This window comes from Podarcis gaigeae, assembly GCF_964106915.1.
Source record: "Podarcis gaigeae genome assembly, chromosome: 13".
NCBI lineage: Eukaryota > Metazoa > Chordata > Lepidosauria > Squamata > Lacertidae > Podarcis > Podarcis gaigeae.
In genome coordinates, this window is record NC_139689.1 from 678,551 (window position 1) to 698,628 (window position 20,078).

Sequence of the window (20,078 nt, forward strand, 5' to 3'; positions counted from 1 at the left end):
TTTTGAGGGAGTGTGTGTCAGGAAGGAGCTTGCTAAACTGGGATAAAATCACTGGCAGGGGGACCCTCTTATCATCATCATCATCATAAAATTTTATTATTTATACCCCTCCCCTCTGGCCACTCTTGAACCCGTGCCTGCAGTTCTGTGCAACGTCTGCATTTTGGGAAACGCGTCCCTGTGTGTCCCCACCCCAAACTCCTTCCCGAAGTAGCTGGGGTGCTCCCCACCCCACCCCACGAAGAACACGGGGCGGCCAGGGTGCCCCCCACCAAGGGGGAGGCTTTGCAGGCCCCCCAAGGGCAGCAGGAGAAAATGGACCGGACCGGGGGGAGGGCAAGGCCAGCACCCCCTTCCTGGCTGCTCAAGGGGCAGCACCCCCCCCACCCCCGCCACAATTTGCACACAAGCAATTCATGCCAAGGGGGGGTGGGGGGGGTCATGCAATTGTGCACACATCCGGCTGCATCCTCAAAAGGCCATGGGTCCGGGGGGGGCATTTGTCCTCCCCAAAAGAGCCTGTCTCTCCCTATGGGGGGGGGGAATATATTTGATAGATAGGACAGGCCGACGCCTAAGAACATGGGACCCCCCGCCCCTTTGTGGGGAGCCGATGGGTCTGTGTGCAGTTGGGACAAAGCCCTGCCTTCCCCATTATTCCCGAAATCTCTTTTGCAGACCGTATTTCAGTTACAAAGAAAATAGCATTTTTGTCCTGTAAAACTAGCTCCATCCCCCCCCCAACATGCTGGGCAGCCCTGTTTAGGGAAGTTTTTAATGTTTGGTGTATTTATCGTTTTTTTAATATTCTGCTGGGAACTGCCCAGAGTGCCTGGGGAGGCCTGGTCAGATGGGTGGGGTATAAGTAATAAATTATAAATAATAATTAATAATAATAATAATAATAATAATAATAATAATAATAATAATAAACAACTAACTGCTCCCCCCCCCCATTTCGCCATGTTCCATTTTAACTGGAAAGGAAGTGTTCACTTCGATTCCATTTTTGTTTTTTTGTTTTTTTGCAGGGGTATCTCATTCTCCCACCCCCTCAAAAAAGTGACCCCCAAACTCTTTCCTAAGAATTCGCCGCCTCCATTTTCCGTCTCTCCACCCTCCCCACCTATTTTCTCCAACGTTGCAAATGGCCGAAGAGCAGTTCTGAGGCGCCTGGAGCCTTTGCCTGGCCGGCCTCCTCAGGAGCCACAAGGTGTGATTTGCTCCAAAGGAAAACGGGGGGAAGTAGAGGACTTGGAGGGGGTGTCCCCGGAGGGCTGGGGGTGTGGGGATTCGTGGGTCTTTTTCGGAGCAGGGGGTGCTCATTTGTGGACAATGAGTTGAAAGGACACCCACAAAATGCTGTCTTGGGGGTACAGGGACTGGCAGTGGGGCAGATGGCAGTCAAATCATCGATGGCCCCAAGCCTTGCTCTCCCTATTTCCCTCTTTTCAGGGTTGGGGGCTCTGAAAGCTTATATACATATTTTGTGGGGTGGGGGATCGAAATATTTTTTTGGGGGGGCTTGATTAATTTTTTTCTTGTGGAGGGAGAGTAAAAAGGAACCTGTTTTGCTTCAGAGGTGTATCCAGCTGCTGTTTTTGTGTGTGGTGGGTGCCCTTAAATTTCAGGATTCTCGGGTGGGGGGTGGCGTGACCCCCCCACCACTGAAAAACACCAACCCCACCCCTTTGTTTTGCAGTGAGACACCCAAGAGGCGTCCGGGCCCGATCCTTCCTTTGGGAGGAAGAGGCTGACGCCTTTGAGGGCAGGGTGTGGTGTATTCTGTAAATGACGGGTTTCTTCTGAAAGGAGGGGGTCCGCATGGGGGGCCGGGCTCCTCTCTCTTAATTGTGGGGTGTCTTGCGGTCTAATTCTGGGGTTCCCGGGGGCTTCACCCCCGCAAGATCCGAGCCTTTGTTGTCCTGGGAGCCTCTTTTTGCTGTTTTCCAACCACACAGGGTGTGCTTTTAGGCTATTTTGGTGAGGTGAGGTTTCACCCTTCTCTGTTTCAGGATCGGACCCCCACCCCCTTTTTTGGCCTACGAAGCCAGTTTCGGGGTGTCCTCTGGGGGTTGCCCCCCCCCGGATTTTCTGGATCCTGTCTGGGGCCTGCCAGGCCTCTCAGCTGCCTGCACCACACACTGCCCTGCTTGCAGCAACTGTGGAAAGGAACACACCCAGCTCCTCCCGGGGCAAGGACAGTCCTGAGCCGGCCCCGATCCCCACGCCACCTCCCTGGGCACCTCCAACTTACCTCCTCTGCTGCCCCATTGCCCCCATCCGGGCGCTGGGGGGGCGGGTTTTCCAGAAGCCCTTAAAAAGCACTTTTACACCCACGGAGAGATAGCAAGAGGGGGCCCTGGTGCCTTTGCCACCCAGTCCTGGCACGCTGCCCGCTCTGGATCCGCGTGGGGTTTGTGTGCGTGTGGCCCCCCCTCCTGCAAAAGGGAGGAAAAATTGGCCCCCCGCTTTTTGTTCAGGTCCCAGAATCGGGGGACCCCCTTCCAGCTCGCCCCACTCTTAGATTTTTCCAGGGAGTCCAGATTCGGAGGGTGTGGGGGGCAAAAGGAAATAAAAGAAAATAAGAGGGGCCCCCTCCCCAAGCAGGCCCCCCCAGGAGCTGCCAGCCCTTTTCCGTGCGATTGTGGAGGCAACGAGAGAGGGAGAGAGAGAAAAAAAGAGCAGGGGTGAACGGAGAAAAGCCTGGTCCTTTTTCCCCCTACGCAAGTTTCTACACTTGAAAAAGCCCCTTTGGGGCGCTTGGAAAAATCTGCAAAAAATTCAGGGGGGAGCCTTGGTGCCCCACTGGCGGCGTGCGGAGTTTGGGGTGGATCCGGGCAGGCGCTCCCCGGGGAAAAAATAGCTTTTGAGTGGCTCCGTCTCCCGCCAGCTTCAACGTCCCCAGCTGACTTTGACACGGTGCCAACTTGCAAGGCTGGCTTGGCAGCGGCTCAGCTTTTCAAACGGCCACTCTGGCTCCCTTCCCCCCCCTCCCTGGACGGAGGGCGCCCCACGGCACGGGGCCAGGCTTCGGCCTTGCAGCCCCCCCAGGTCCCCCCCCATGTGAGTGTGCTTTTCTCCACAAGCCAGACCGGTGTGTTGGGGTGTGTGAGTGTGTGTGCGTTTCTGCGCCTCTCGCTTTCCTGCCACAGAGGCTGTTGAATCTGCCGATGCAAAACGCCAGCTGGCTTTACCAGGCAGCGCCAAAGCCCCCCCCCCCCGCCCAAAACGGGGCCTTGGCAAGGCAGGCAGGCCTCCCTGGCACAGGGCATGCGCCCCCTCCCAGGCAGGGGCTGGGGGGCACCCTGACCCCCCTCCCCCTGCAGGCCCCCTCCCCATCTGCAAGCAGCCCCCTCCCCACCTTCCTCTCAGAGCGGCCCCCCCCCAAAAGAGCTGCTCGCCTGCCCCTAGCAGGAGAGGTCAAAGGGCAACGGCCTCCGTTTGACCTCCCCAGGGCGGGGGAGGGGCAGCAGGTTCCCGGGAAGAAGTGTCAATCAACCTGCAGGCGGCAGAGGTCAAAGGGCAGCGGGGGGCTTCTGTGCAGCGCAGAGCGTTTCCTCCATGGCAGGGAGCCCCAGTAGTCATCACTGGAGGGGAGCTGGGGGTCCCGCGTTTCATGGAATTGTAGCGTGGGGACCCCAAGGGACATCTAGTCCAGCCCCCTTTTGCTTGTGGATCTTGGCCCACCAATTGCATATGTTTTTTTTGGGGGGGGGACAGCTGGTTGGTTGGTTGGTTAGGGCAGCAGTGGCATTTATTTTATTTTGAGGGGGGCAGCTGTATGTGTTCCTTTCCAGGCCTTGGTTGGTTTTGCGAGATGACACCCCCCCCCCCAGCTGGCAGGGCCTCTTCCTCCTCTTCCGCTGGGGTTTCATTTCCTGTAATTCGGCCCCCCCTCCAAACCACCTTGTGGGGCACATTCTTCTTGCCTGCAGACATTTTTAAACTCGCCCCCCCCTCCCAAAAACGCAAAGTCAATAAGGAGCCAGTGGGGTCCTTGCTTCAAGGTCCTTTTATTACAGAATTGCAAAATGCACAGCAGATCCACCAGCAGTGGCAAGGGGGGGGGGGGAATTCCCTGTTTCTAGCAATGCCCCCCCGACCCCCAGGGCAACCCCCCTCCCCAATTCCCTAACAGAAAAATATATATTATATATTTATAGAAGATATGTACAAATTATATATATATACATAGAATAGAAAAATAATCCTGCAAATGCTGCGCCCCCCAGCCATGGTTTATACAGTACATGATTGGGTAGCGGAAGGCCAGGGGCGGGTGGGATAAAAGACCCCTTTCAGTCCATCTTGGTACACAGTTCTTCCTGGGGGAGGGGGCATCCTTGTCCCAGTGAAGTCAGGGAATAACACTTCTGGGCCCCCCAATGCAAAGTCACTCCTGGGCTCCCCCACCTGAGAAACTCCAAGGGTGCCCCCCACTTTGTATGGGGATGTTGGGGGAAGTTTAAAGAAGAAGACTCCCTTATTTCCTGCTGGAGGGTATCTCCCCCCCCCCCAACGAAGACCAGCTCCGAGCACAGCCTGATGCGAACCCCCCAACACAAGGAATGGAGCTGGAGTGCCCTTTGCCGTCGCCTGGGGGGGGGTCAGCTATGGGGCTGGGGGCGTGAGGGGGACCCCCGCAACAAAGAGCTTTTTCGGGGGGGAGTCAATGTCCAGTCCTCCTGCAACGAGAAGCAGAGATGGGGGTGAGGGGTAGAGAATCAGTATCGTGCCCCCCGTAACTGCCCCCTCCCAGGTACCCCCCCATTTTGCTCACGCTCTAGGAGCCCCCCACAAATGAGAATGGCCCCTCCCACCGGCAATGCTAATGTTGTTCTTCCATGTTTCCCCCTTTTCTTTTTCTACCTTTCCTCTTCAGGGTTTCCAGCCTTGGGGGGGTCCTTGTGCTTGGGGAGGAGGGGAGCCTGGAAGAGGGGAGCAGATGGGGGGGGCAAAGGTCATGTCACTTCACCTAGAGAAGCCTGCAGTGGCAGAGGAGGGCCCCCCAGGGTCATCCATCCCAACCCCCTCCGACCCACCTCTGGAGATGCCAGGAGTGGGGGGTCGCAGCGCTGGGGGGGCTGGGAAACTGGGAGAGAGAGACAGGGAAACAATTAGGGGGGGCTGCCCCTGCGAATCCCCTCCCTCCCCGGGTCTCCTCTGCGCCCCACACTCACCCCATAGCTGGTCCCCGGGCCGGGGCTGCTGCCGTGGAGGCCGCTGGGGGGCGCCCTGCAAAAGCAGGACAAGCTGAAGCTGGAGCTGCGGGGCCAGGTGTCCCCCCCCCCCATTTTGCACCCCCTAAAAGAAAAGCCTCACCTGCTGCTGGGGGGCCCCCAAACTCTGGGGAGCGTCTCGCTCATGGCCTCAACCTTGCAAGAGAAAAAGGGGAAGGGCAATGAGCGTTTGCAAGCGGGGGCTTTCAGGGGGGGGCACATGCAGAGCCCCCCTCTTGCAATGCGGCTATGGGGGGCGCTCACCCCCAGCCCGCTGTCCAGGCAGACGCTGCTGCGGCGGCTCCGGGGGGGCCCGGCCGGCTCCTCCTTCCGCGGGGGGGTCCTGCAAGGAAGGAAAGGCGGGGGGTGAGTTGCGTCACGGGCTGCGCCGGGACCCCCCCCGCGGACCCCCCTCTCCTACCCGCAGGACCCCGGCAGGAGGGGGGCGCTGTTGGACCTCCGCAGGGCCCCCCCCGCCCCGCTGGGCTCCACTTCCATGCGCTCCATGGGGGGCCCCCCAGCCCGACGCGTCGCATCCCAGCCCCCCCCGGAGGAAGAGGCGGCGAGCCAGCCGCGAAGTGGGGGGGCTCTTCTGGCGGCTCCGCCTCTTCTTTCGCCCCCCCTTTTCCTTTCAGTGCAAATACTTCCTCGCGGGGGGGGAGCAGGCCGGGAGGGGGAGCCGCCCCTATGGGAGCCCCGCCCCCGAGAAGACTCCGCCCCCTCCTCCCTCCCCCAGTGGTCGCGGGAAGGAAGTGCACGTGCACCCCCAGAATACACGCGCGCATGCATACACACCTGCACGTGAAAAGGAGCCCCTTCCCCACGGAGCGGGCAGGGCGGGGTTCGGGCGCCCCCTGCTGGCGCGCGGGGGAAAGGTCCCCCCCGCGTGGGACCCCCAACCCTGCGAGACCCCCTCGGGAGGCAGCCTCTGAAGGCCGCGGGTTGGGCTAGGTGCCCCTGGAGTCCCTTGCAAGCAGAGCACAAAGCGAGCCTCTCGTGCCATCTGCCCACCCCTGCGGAACTCCCTGCCACGGGAGATGGTATCCACTTCCAAACACCTGCTGGTAAGGTTTCTGTGCGACAAGCCTAGGCAGGCAGGAGGTTGCTCCACAAAGCTTAGCAGATTTCTGATTTTAAATTTTATATGTTTTTTATTGTTTGCATTTATTATTATAAACAGCAGCACCCCATATAATGCCATATAATGGCACAGCAGCATACAACTTAAAAAAAATTAAAATGGGTACTGTAGAGTTGGGAAAGCTTCAGAAACAGATGGCAAAGGATATGGAGGGAATGGAGCAATCCCGCTAGGAGGGAAGGTTGCAAAATTTGGGTTCCACACAGTCACAAAAACAAATTAAACTAAAAAGGCTTTAAAAAAAAAAGCAGCAAAATAAATAGCAAAAACAAAAGCGCCAAACTTAATCTGTTCTGGAATTCCATTTGACTTCTGAAAGGTTCAGAAACCAAGGCGCAGCTTCTGATTGGTGCAGGTGCCCTGGAAACAATAGCTGACAGCCGCATCAGATGTTTGGCTTCCGAAAAATGTTCAAAAACCGGAACACTTACTTCGGAGTTTGAGAACCAAAGCGTTTGAGAACCAAGGTGCCACTGTACTTTGCTGGAAACTCCTTCTTTTGCTGACAAGACCTGTGGGGAGTGGCAACCCAACGAACTGAGCAGTGGAGTAAACCTGCACCCATAATTTTTCCGTAACAGACTTCATTGGGGTGTTACCAATGTGGAGAGAAACGACACATCCAATGGAATTGGCCCCAGTTATCTCATGACGCGGGTGGCGCTGCGGGTTAAACCACAGAGCCTAGGACTTGCCGATCAGAAGGTCAGCGGTTCGAATCCCTGCAACAGGGTGAGCTCTCGTTGCTCAGTCCCTGCTCCTGCCAACCTAGCAGTTTGAAAGCACGTCAAAGTGCAAGTAGATAAATAGGTACCACTCCGGCGGGAAGGTAAACGGCGTTTCCGTGCGCTGCTCTGGTTCGCCAGAAGTGGCTTAGTCATGCTGGCCACATGACCCGGAAGCTGTATGCTGGCTCCCTCGGCCAATAAAGTGAGATGAGCGCCGCAACCCCAGAGTCGGCCACGACTGGACCTAACGGCCAGGGGTCCCTTTACCTTTATCTCATGAGTAGGGCCGAGTGCGACCAGCTTTTCAACGTCGCAATGTGTCAGCAGCTAAATATTCTGAAAGGATGGTACATCGCAGTGTTGAAAAGGAAGGCGCAAACCATTGAGTTTTGGCGAATTATTTGATTCTATATTGGATAGTCAGGGGGAACAGTACAATACATGGTATTCACTTATTGCTACAGTTTTCTTTTCTGAGCTTTTCCCCCCGTTATGTGTGTCTGGTGCCTGTGTCCACGGTCCTTGTCCTGGCCTTAGTTAGAGGCTGTGGTGGGGACTTGGGATTTTGGGGGAGTCGTTTAACTGCCCACCCCCCGTTCCTGGTTTCAACAAGTCCATGGCCAGCGGAGGCTGCTGCTGCCATTCCTCCTCCTGTTGTGAGAACTGCGGCCGCTGCCTCCTCCTCCTCTCCGTCCTCCTTCATCTCCTCCTTTCCCCTTATATCTCCGCTGTTAAAGATGGACATTGCTTTGGAAAGATCAGCTTCCTGTCATAGCCTAGCTGGATACTCCTGACCTTTTCGGTGTCAGGGGATGATTGATCTTGAAAGAAAATTTTGTGGGTGAGCTGACTGTCTGCCTTCTCAGGGTCTTGCCCTCCCCAAATCTTTATCGCTGAGCACAAACGGGTATAATATTCGGACGGACGCTTGTTGGGTTTTCGTATGACTGCTTGAATGTTAGTCTGATTGATGGATAGCTGCCCTGCAGGCAGGGGCGTACGAAGTGGGGGGTGGAGGGGGTGACAAGATGGCCCCTCCCTCCCCCCCAGCTGTAGAGCGGCCGAGGGTGCGTGCAGTCTGTACGGATGCCACGCTGCCGCTCTCGTGTGCCGTCCATACGGGCATCCGTACAGGCTGCCTCTCGCATGGCGACCGTACGGGATGCCGCACATGTGCAGCCTGTACGGACATCATGCGTCCATCACCGGGCGGTTTGCCCGCCCCTCGGCATCCCACCCCGGGTTCCATAGAGGGTTCCTCCACCGCTGCCTGCAGCTTTAATTCTGTCTCATACTGCTTACCTGGTGGGATAAGTCCCACGACTGGAATGTAATAATGGAGGGATACAATCTATTTCAGAGAAACAGATCAGACAAGAAAGGAGGAGGAGTGGCGTTATATGTCAGGGATGTGTATACCTGTGAAGAGATCCAAGATTTAGAACCTCAAAGCCAAAGTGAGAGCATTTGGGTCAAATTTAAGGGAGAGAAGAATAACAGTGACCTCATTGTAGGAGTTTACTATAGATCCCCAAGCCAAACGGAGGACATAGATGATGCCTTCCTGGAACAGATGGCCAAGCATGCAAAAGGAAGGGAGATAGTAGTAATGGGGGACTTCAATTACCCGGATATTTGTTGAATGTCAAACTCAGCCAAGAGCATAAGGTCAAACAGATTCCTCACTGGCCTTGCAGACAATTTCGTTGTCCAGAAAGTGGGAGAAGCAACAAGAGGAACAGCCATTTCAGATCTGGTCCTAACCAATGTTGATGACCTGGTTAGTGGGGTAGAAGTGGAAGGATCATTAGGCGCGAGTGATCATGCTCTTCTGAAGTTTACTATACAGCGGAAAGGAGCAGCCAAGCATACTAGGACTCAATTTCTTGACTTTAAGAAAGCCGACTTCATAAAACTTAGGGAAGTGCTGGGTGAGATCCCATGGACAGTAATACTAAAAGGAAAGGGAGTTCATGATGGCTGGGAGTTTGTTAAGAGGGAGATAGTAAAAGCACAACTTGAGGCAATACCAATGAGACGGAAACATGGAAGGTGCCTAAAGAAGCCAGGGTGGCTATCTAAAGAACTTTTAACTGAGTTAAGATTTAAAAAGGATGTGTACAAAAAATGGAAAAGGGGGGAAACCACCAAAGAGGAATTCAAACAAATAGCCAGCACGTGTAGACACAAAGTCAGAAAAGCTAAAGCACAGAATGAACTCAGGCTTGCTAGAGAGGTTAAAAGCAACAAAAAAGGCTTTTATGGGTATGTTTGTAGCAAAAGGAAGAACAAAGAAACAGTGGGGTCACTCAGAGGAGAAGATGGTGAAATGCAAACAGGGGACACAGAAAGGGCTGAACTCCTCAATGCCTTCTTTGCCTCAGTCTTCTCCGATAAAGAAAACAATGCCCGACCTGAAGAATTTGGAGCAAATGATTCAGCAGAGGAAACACAGCCCAGAATAACTAAGGAGATAGTACAAGAATACTTGGCTAGTTTAGATGTATTCAAGTCTCCAGGGCCAGATGAACTGCATCCAAGAGTATTAAAAGAACTGGCAGATGTGATCTCAGAACCACTGGCAGTCATCTTTGAGAATTCCTGGAGAACAGGCGAAGTCCCGGCAGACTGGAGGAGGGCAAATGTTGTCCCTATTTTCAAAAAGGGGAAAAGAGAGGACCCAAATAATTACTGCCCAGTCAGTCTGACATCAATACCAGGGAAGATTCTGGAGCAGATCATTAAACAAACAGTCTGTGAGCACCTAGAAAGGAATGCTGTGATCACCAATAGTCAGCATGGATTTCTGAAAAATAAGTCATGGCAGACTAACCTGATCTCGTTTTTTGACAGAATTACAAGCCTGGTAGATGAAGGGAACGCAGTGGATGTAGCCTACCTTGATTTCAGCAAGGCATTTGACAAGGTGCCCCATGATATTCTTGTAAAGAAGCTGGTAAAATGCGGTCTTGACTATGCTACCACTCAGTGGATTTGTAACTGGCTGACTGACTGAACCCGAAGGGTGCTCATCAATGGTTCCTCTTCATCCTGGAGAAGAGTGACTAGTGGGGTGCCACAGGGTTCTGTCTTGGGCCCGGTCTTATTCAACATCTTTATCAACGACTTGGATGATGGACTCAAGGGCATCCTGATCAAATTTGCAGATGACACCAAACTGGGAGGGGTGGCTAACACCCCAGAGGACAGGATCACACTTCAAAACGACCTTGACAGATTAGAGAACTGGGCCAAAACAAACAAGATGAATTTTAACAGGGAGAAATGTAAAGTATTGCACTTGGGCAAAAAAAATACAAGATGGCACAAATACAAGATGGGTGACACCTGGCTTGAGAGCAGTACATGTGAAAAGGATCTAGGAGTCTGGGTTGACCACAAACTTGACATGAGCCAACAGTGTGACGCGGCAGCTAAAAAAGCCAACGCAATTCTGGGCTGCATCAATAGGAGTATAGCATCTAGATCAAGGGAAGTAATAGTGCCACTGTATTCTGCTCTGGTCAGACCTCACCTGGAGTACTGTGTCCAGTTCTGGGCACCACAGTTCAAGAAGGACACTGACAAACTGGAACGTGTCCAGAGGAGGGCAACCAAAATGGTCAAAGGCCTGGAAACGATGCCTTATGAGGAACAGCTAAGGGAGCTGGGCATGTTTAGCCTGGAGAAGAGGAGGTTAAGAGATGATATGATAGCCATGTTCAAATATATAAAAGGATGTCACATAGAGGAGGGAGAAAGGTTGTTTTCTGCTGCTCCAGAGAAGCGGACACGGAGCAATGGATCCAAACTACAAGAAAGAAGATTCCACCTAAACATTAGGAAGAACTTCCTGACAGTAAGAGCTGTTTGACAGTGGAATTTGCTGCCAAGGAGTGTGGTGGAGTCTCCTTCCTTGGAGGTCTTTAAGCAGAGGCTTGACAACCATATGTCAGGAGTGCTCTGATGGGGTTTCCTGCTTGGCAGGGGGTTGGACTCGATGGCCTTCGTGGTCTCTTCCAACTCTATGATTCTATGCTTTCTTAAAACTCCAGCACCTTCAAGGGTGTTATAGGAAAATCCTTGGGCTCACTTGGATTACCAAAGACACCAGCCAGGAATAGAGGAGCAAAGCAGCAGCCAGTAGGCCTGGTCTTTATCTTGAGGGACTGTTGCAACAGGGCTTCCACCCACCGCATGGGAGAAGCAGGAAGGAGCCCAGAACAAAGGGCAGCTCCCACTTTTATCAGTTTTACAAAGATACCCACAACACCCCTAAAAATGCATCATGCATACATCACAAATACACCACAAATAGGGAGGGCCTCCTCTTGACCTCCACCTCAAACCCATCAAGGAATACAAAAGAAATATTTACAAGTTCCTGGTGTCCCCCCCCCAGTTAATCACACCTCTTTGTCCCCACCAAGAACCTAGCCCATTCCTGGATGGTTTGCTATTGTCCACAGGATGGCTACCCGTTTGCCAGGATGCCAGTGATTATCGCTTGTGCAAGAGGCTGCTGTGTACCTGATCTCAGGTTTCAGGATTATGGCTGCCCACATCCCAGGCTCCCCCCTTAGTAGCCATTCCTTTCCTGAACAGAACAAAGTTGGAAAGATGCAAATCCGATACTGGAGCGATTTTATATGACTTTCTAAAAATCAGGACGTAAATACATTTATCAGTGCATTGTTACATTTGGTAATGTGCAGCTCAGGCCCTTTTGAATAGAGATAGGAAATAAACTGGTGAAGTGTTTTGTGGGGACATTTGCAGGAGTGTTGAATTTGGTAGTTGTGTGTGTGTGTGTGTGTGTGTGTGTGTGTGTGTGAAATCTGCTGGAAGGGCAACCCCCCCCCCTTTTACATAAATTCCTGCAACAAGGGTGTTGTGATTCCACTGTGGTTCGCCCTGATATTTTTCTGGTGGGCATTTTGGCTGCCTTTGAGCCTCTCCTGCTGCAGTCAGAATTTTGCCTCTTTCTGCTTTGTTAAGTCGGGCACTGAGGAGCATCCGTACATGTGCCCACCACAGGTGGGGAAGGTGGGGTACATATTTGTCTGAGGCACCTGTCTTGGTCGTCATGCAGGGATGGCATTTTATCCGCGTTCCTCCCGCGTCAGCTGGGAGAGAGGGGCAGCCTCTCAAAAGGCGCATGCTGGGTTGTCAGGATCTCTGGCACCCCCAAAACAGATGGACCGAAATGTTGGAGATAAGCAGTGTCCAGTGCACAGCGGAATGATGAAAAGTACGTGCCAACATGCTCTATATTACTTTATTTACACTTCAAAGCTGGTAATTTACAGAAAAACATTTTCCCTCTGCCGGAGCAGAGAAAGGCATCCTCTCTCCTCTAAAGCACGGAGAGAATCACACTGAACTGCAAAGAACAGTGAAAAACAGGAAACCAGTGTACGTCACATCCAGTCTCCTTTCCCGTGAGAAAACCCAACAGCACTTGACTGTGGAATGTAAGCATTGTCTTGTGACAAGCACTTCGCTGCTCAGTGAAGGAAGCAGAAACCAACATCCTCCCCCTTTCTGTGAACATCACTGGGCAGCGTGTTCGTACAATATCAGTACAAACCCAACTTCTGCACATAGGTACAGTGTTGATCCCTTGATACAATCTTGGACAATACATCAGCAGGAATTTCATTACCTGGCATATAGGACACAGTTACGAGTCCCTTCTGAATACGTTCCCTAGCATGTTGCAACTTCAATTGCAAGTGCTTCGTGCTTTGCTTACAACCTTCAGAATTCAGCAAAGCCAAACATGCTTTGTTGTCCTGGTAAACCTGGATTGGACATTTGACAGGAATTTTCATGTCTTTGCACAATTGTAACAACCATTCACAATCCTTGAGTGAATAAGACAGTGCATTCAGTTCAGCTTCACAAGTACTTAAGCTAACTGTTGTTTGCTTCTTGCATGACCAATCAAATAGACCCTGATTGTACTTATAGCAAACTCCAGACGTACTTTTCCTGTCTGTAGTGTCACTTCCAAAACTTGCATCTGCAAATATCTCAAGACCACCAGACTTCTGATTGTTAAATCTCAGTCTGTAATGCATAGTGCCTTTCAAATACCGCGCTATGCGTTTCAGAGCTTTCCAATCCTTAACAGTAGGATTGTTGACTTGTCTGCTTAGCAAATTACAGCTAACAGCAATGTCAGGTCTTGAACATCTGGCAATGAAGTTTAGCTTGCCTAGCACACTTCTGTACAGTGTAGTATCAGAAAATGCTTCTCCAGTGTCATCTACCTGATAACCTGTTGTCATCGGTGTGTCTACAGGGTTAGCATCCATCAGGTTTAGTTTGCTTAACACATCAGCAATTTTACGTGACTGGTGTATTAGAATGTTACCATCTTGATCTCTCTCTATTTCCAGAGATAGGTAGTTGTTTACCTCACCAAGATCTTTCATGTCAAAGTGCTCTTTCAATTGAGCTAGGGCATTATTGTACATTGTGATATCCTTCCAAAAGAATAAAAGATCATCAACATAAAACAAACAATACAGTTTCTTTTGCCCCTCCTCTTTGACAAATACGCATGGATCAGCTTTCCCTTGCTTAAAACCTAGAGAAAACAATACTTCAGTGAGTTTTGTGTGCCAACACCGTGCACTTTGTTTGAGACCATAAAGGGACTTCTTCAGAGCACAAACAAATCCCTGTTTTACCTGTACGCCATCAGGTGGAAGCATATAAAGTGATTCATCTAGAGATCCGTACAGAAAAGCTGTATTCACATCATGGTGACTAATGTGTAGATTCTCCTCTGCAGCTAGCTTGAGCATAAGCCTAATGCTCTCATACCTCACGGTGGGTGAGTAGGTCTCGTGATAGTCTTCACCTGGTACCTGTGCAAAACCTCTGGCTACCAATCTGGCTTTGTGTCTGACTATCTTGCCATTTTGATCTGTCTTCGCTTTGAAGACCCATTTGCTTCCAAGCAGTTTCATTCCTGGAACTACTGGAACAAGATCCCATGTTTTGTTCCTTTCCAAGGAATCAAGCTCAGCCTTCATGGCATTTAACCATGGCTCAGCTTCCTTTGAATCCAAATCCTGGATTTCTTGGAAACTTGAAGGTTCAAACACCTTCTTGGAGCTTTTAACAGCTGTTACTGCTATCTTAGCAAACTCATCAGCAAATCTCTTTGGAGGTCTGCCTTTTGTTGCTCTCTGTGACCTGCGAATTAGCCTTAAGTCTTCAACACTCTCCTCTTCCTTCTTAGGAGAAAAGTGACCTATTGTGAACAATGGTTCCTCCAATTCTTGATCAGAGCTTTCAGAGGGTCGCATAGAGGCTTTCGCACTCTTGAAATCCTCTGAATCACCCGATTCAGTTTCAGACTCAGAATCAGAACCTTCATCAGTGGGTGTGGGTTGTTGCGGTTGCTTTTGACTATCCTCAGTTTCATCACTGTCATCAGGATAACATTGGAAAATTCCCACATTCTCCCCCCACTTGGCATTGTACTCAACACTTCTTGTGAGCTTAATTGCCTTAGAGTCAGTCATCATTATTCTGTAAGACCCTTTCTGATAACCTAGAAAGATACCATGCAATCCACGCTTGTCTAACTTGGAGTTTTGTGGTGAGTGAACCCACATGTCAGAACCAAAAATTTTCATGTGTTTGATGTATGGCTTCTTGCCAAACATCTTCTCATAGGGGGTACAACCAATCGCTGAAGATAACCTGCGATTATAACTGTAAGTGAAACATGAGAGAGCTTCGGCCCAATAACTCTCTGGAAGATTGGCATCATGCAGCAAGGTTTTTAACCCTTGAAGCAATGTCTGATTTGCTCGTTCCGCAAGTCCATTCTGCCATGGCGAGCGAGGACTAGACAAATCGTGTTGAATTCCTTTCTCAGTCAGAAAAGCTTCAAACTGCTGAGAAGTGAATTCTCCCCCGCGATCACTGAAAAGAGTCTTTACCTTCTTACCATGCACATTTCCCAACCAAGCACAGAATTCCTTGAACCTTGGAAAAGCCTCTGATTTCTGCTTGAGATTGTACACATAAATATACCTGGAAAATGCATCAATGAGAACCATGAAGTACCTGTTTCCACCCAAAGAGGGCGCTAGTGGTCCAACCAAATCAGCATGAACAACCTGGTATGGTTCTGTAGCTTGCCTACTAGACACCTTACCTTTCACAGCCATTTTCACTTTGTTTGCTGCGCATGCCTTGCACTTCATGTGGTACCTGCAGGGTTTAATAGTCATACCTTCAACCAAGGCAGGCATTTTAGATACTGCCTCAAAATGCAAATGACCAAATTTTCGATGAAAATCGTGAATACATTCTGCATGCAAACTTTTGTTAGAACCTGCAATGCAACAAGTGTCATCCTGCACAACATCATCAAAATACAAAACATACAAACGATCAACATATTCAGCATGCAATACATAATCATTTTTCTTTGTGATGATGCACCTTTTGTTCTTAAAGGAAACGTCAATTTTCCGCTCATTCAGCTGTCCAATGCTGAGCAGATTATGCTTGGCATCTGGCACATAAAGCACATCCTGTATCGATAAGTCCAAACTGTGAAGAACAACAGTTCCGTAGCCTTTACTGGGGATTGTGTGGTCATCCGCCTGGTGAATCGCACCTTCCTGCGGTGTAAAAGACACGAACAGTCGCTTATCGTTGCACATGTGGTGGGTCGCCGCTGAATCAACAACGAAGAAAGATCTAGATGTCTTCTGGACCTCTGCAACCTTTGGAGTGAAGCGTGAGACCATTGCCTTGTGCTGCGTTGTCCTGGACACCGGACCTTTGCCTTTGCCTCGGCCTTTTCCACGCGATGAGCTTTCGCTGCGCTGCTCTGTCTTGGCCCTGGGATATCTGCATTCCCTCTTCATATGGCCTAGACGTCCACACGTGTAGCATTTCACTGCCTTCAAAGCTTTGGCGCCATCTGGTGGTTCCACTGCACTATGGGATGACGTCTGTGAAGTCTCCCCCTTGTTGATGCAGCTAGCACCCCGGCGATCCGCTTCATTCAATATCACGGCAGTAACATAGTCCACTGTTAGCTGAGCAGTTGGCTGTACAGCAATCTGAGTCGCAACAGACTCCCAACCTGAACCCAAAGATTGTAGAATCATAAAGGAATACACTTCCTCTGGAAAGTTGAGTCCTCTCTGTTGCAGCTCATGTCTCAGATTCTGCATCTCCATCAGATGTATACGCACATCTCCACCTTCAGCAAGAGCCATATTATGCAGCTTGTTAAAGTAAAACATTGTGGACCCAGCTTCTGTCCTCAAGTGAGCCTCTCTCAAAGCGTCCCAAATTTCTCTGGCTGAGGTCTTATCACGCAACAGACAGAGCTCTTCTGGGGATACTATCAACGTAAGAGTTCCCCTTGCCTTGGAATCCATAGCTTTCCATTCATCTGTAACTGGAGCTGGGGGGGTCTCTGTAATAACTTTAAACAGACCCTCTTTCCGCAGAATAGCCTCTGCATAGAGAACCCAGTCCGCATAGTTCTTCCTATTGAGCTTAGGAATCCCACAAGCATCCTGAAGGGCCATCATGACTTTGGCATTAGCCTTTAGCGTCATCTTTGCTGCTTTAAATCAGGCTGCTTTATACATGCTGCGTCTGTGTACAGCTGCATCAATCCAAAAGCAAATTCAAAAACAGCCTCTGCTTTGTGAACCTGTGCCTTTCTGCTTAACTGCTTTGCTTATCTGCAGCTGCTTCAAACCGCATTCCAAAGGCAAGTTCAAAAGTGAAAGTTCTCTCTGCTGTCTTAAATTCATGCTGCGACACTGCTGCAGCTGCTTTACTTTCGATTTCCCCCAGCATAGGAAAAATTTATCCTTCTAGCCTTTTGCCTGTGCCACGGCAAAACCGGCTATAAAAGTTCAAAGTCCAGCCATAAAGCCATTAATTAGAAGCTGGCAGGCTGCCCGGAGCTGTAGCACATACCTCATCAAATCATCTTGACGCGCAGAGATATCGTCCGATCCGGCCCTCTGCATTCCGATCCTTTGCCGGCACTCCAATTCTTTGCTCCTTTGTTCCTTTGCCAGGAGCCCGACTTCTGGAGTCCATTCTCAAAACACTGCGTTTTTCTGGGCCCGGAACCAAATGTTGGAGATAAGCAGTGTCCAGTGCACAGCGGAATGATGAAAAGTACGTGCCAACATGCTCTATATTACTTTATTTACACTTCAAAGCTGGTAATTTACAGAAAAACATTTTCCCTCTGCCGGAGCAGAGAAAGGCATCCTCTCTCCTCTAAAGCACGGAGAGAATCACACTGAACTGCAAAGAACAGTGAAAAACAGGAAACCAGTGTACGTCACATCCAGTCTCCTTTCCCGTGAGAAAACCCAACAGCACTTGACTGTGGAATGTAAGCATTGTCTTGTGACAAGCACTTCGCTGCTCAGTGAAGGAAGCAGAAACCAACACGAAAGTCCCTTCGTGGTCGCCAAAGCAGTTATAAAAAAACAGGGATCACCGTTTCAGCTCAAACCCAATCAAACGACTTACACACCTTCAATGTTTGCTCATCGGTCAAAGTAAAACTAGAGACCCTGTTTTAAGGTGTGGGTTTTGCAAGCTCCTATGGGTTTGTTTTCTGGGTTAGGGTGCACTTATTTCATTTCTAGTGCACTTATTTCATTTTTCTTACATCACTCCCATCACGTGACCCCTACTGGCTGGGGCTGATGGGAGTTGTAGTCTGAAAGTGGAGGGCGCCAGGTTGGGAATAGGCTGCTCTGAGGGCCTTCCAAGTGCAGAGGCAGAGCAGAAACTGTGGAACTCCCTGCCGCCGCAGGAGGCAGGGAAGGCCAGCAACTTGGCTTTAGAAGAGGATCAGGCAAGCTCGAGGGGGAGGAGAGAGCGATCGATGGGTACTACCCATGAAAAGCTGGCCAGAATTTGTGAGCCTCTGGATCCCAGCTGCTGGAGACCACAGGAGGGAAGAGGGTTACTCTTGAACTCGGATCCTGCTTGTGAGAACAGGATGCTGGACTTGGTGGGCTCTTGGCCTGATCCAGCAGGCTCTTCTTATGTTCCTACAAGGCAGCAACTTACTTCTGTGTAGGAGCCACAGGAGAGGACTTTTTTGGAGAGAGTGGAGTTCTTCTTGTGGGCTTCCCAGAGGCGAAAGGTATATTGAAAGGCAAGGTATGAACCCCATGGAATACTGCAAGCTGTCTGCTCAGCCACTCTGAGAAAGAGGGTGCTGAGCCTCTACATAGCTCCATCCTTATTTCAGGCATCACAATATATTGGTACTAGATAGCACAATGTTTAGCTGGCGATATATTGAGATGCTGAAAATAAGATATCGCCCAGCCCTAGTCTGAATCCGCTGGGTGCCTCTTCACATTCCCATAGAATCATAGATTTGTAGAGTTGGAAGGGAGCCCCCAAAGGTCATCCAGCCCAGCCCCCTGCAATGCAGGAATCCCTGCTCAAGAACCTGGGACAGACGGCCACCCAACCTCTGCTTAAAAGCTTCCAAGGAAGGAGAGACCCCCGCCTCCCCAGAAAGGCCGTCCTGCTGCCCATCGACTCTTTCTGCATCATCTCTCAGAATGATCTAGTGCTTTGTAGTGGTCATGCAGGATTGCTATGAGGAATTATGAAAAATAGAGCAAGCCATTGTGGCAGCGGTGAAAGCATCCCTTTGACTGGGTTTGGGTCATTGACTTGATTTCTGATCAATCCCACAAGCCTCTGCGTCTCTGCCCCATTTTCTCTATGCCTGACGGTCACGTGTAAAGCATTCTAACACAGACCAGTTGCTTACCAGGCATCCTGGGTACATAAAGATAAGGAGGTAGCTTTGATGTAGCTTTTGTTAATCTTTAGGTAGATCTTAGGGCCAGGAACAGAGTTCACATGGAGGTGATAAAATGCCCGTCCTTCCTTTCCTTCCGGGGTTTACTAAATGCATTCCTCCTTGGTTCTTGTTTAGTTAGCCTGAACATGTATGCATGCTGAAATGGCAAATACCGTATTTTTTGCTCTATAAGACTCACTTTTTCCCTCCTAAAAAGTAAGGGGAAATGTGTGTGCATCTTATGGAGCGAATGCAGGCTGCGCAGCTATCCCTGAAGCCAGAACAGCAAGAGGGATCGCTGCTTTCGCTGCGCAGCGATCCCTCTTGCTGTTCTGGCTTCTGGGATTCAGAATATTTTTTCTTGTTTTCATCCTCCAAAAACTAGGTGCGTTTTATGGTCTGGTGAGTCTTATAGGGGACGCAGGTGGCGCTGTGGGTTAAAGCTTCAACGCCTAGGACTTGCCGATCGAAAGGTCGGCGGTTCGAATCCCCGCGGCGGGGTGCGCTCCCGCTGCTCGGTCCCAGCGCCTGCCAACCTAGCAGTTCGAAAGCACCTCCGGGTGCAAGTAGATAAATAGGGACCGCTTACCAGCGGGAAGGTAAACGGCGTTTCCGTGTGCGGCTCTGGCTCGCCAGAGCAGCGATGTCACGCTGGCCACGTGACCCGGAAGTGTCTCCGGACAGCGCTGGCCCCTGGCCTCTTGAGTGAGATGGGCGCACAACCCCAGTGTCTGGCAAGACTGGCCCGTACGGGCAGGGGTACCTTTACCTTTTACCTTTACTGAGTCTTATAGAGCGAAAAATACGGTAGTTCTTTGTAGTTAAGAGGTTTCCTCTGATGTGACTTTGTCTCCACATGGGGATTTTTTGAAATGCTCAGAGGAAATCTGATTCGTTCTTACAAACGCTGTGTTAAACGACCTGGGCCAGGGAGTGGGATGTGCACCTTCCTCCCAGAGTCTTGCTGGTCAAGCCTCGGGTCCATTGTATTAATCAGGGTCCAGTCCTTCCTTTGCCTTCAGAAACGCAACAGTACTTTCTCAAAGTCGAACAGAGGTTGGCTGGTTTCCCACTGGCTGAGCCTTGCTGCCTCATATTGCCTGCCCACCCAGCGCCCCCTCCCCGGTTCCGGCCCA

General features: G+C 50.7%; 1 protein-coding gene across 1 annotated transcript; it reads right to left on the reverse strand.

The window, feature by feature from the left end:
* Positions 1-3,997: 3,997 nt before the first annotated feature.
* LOC310829064 (uncharacterized protein) lies at positions 3,998-5,875 on the reverse strand. Its single transcript, XM_083707235.1, has 7 exons — positions 5,644-5,875; positions 5,487-5,565; positions 5,326-5,378; positions 5,184-5,238; positions 5,046-5,095; positions 4,873-4,931; positions 3,998-4,688 (listed from the first exon to the last, which is right to left on the reverse strand). The coding sequence occupies exons 1-7, from the start codon at positions 5,727-5,729 to the stop codon at positions 4,615-4,617; spliced, it is 456 nt and encodes a 151-aa protein (XP_083563361.1). The 5' UTR covers positions 5,730-5,875; the 3' UTR covers positions 3,998-4,614.
* Between the last annotated feature and the right edge of the window lie 14,203 nt (positions 5,876-20,078).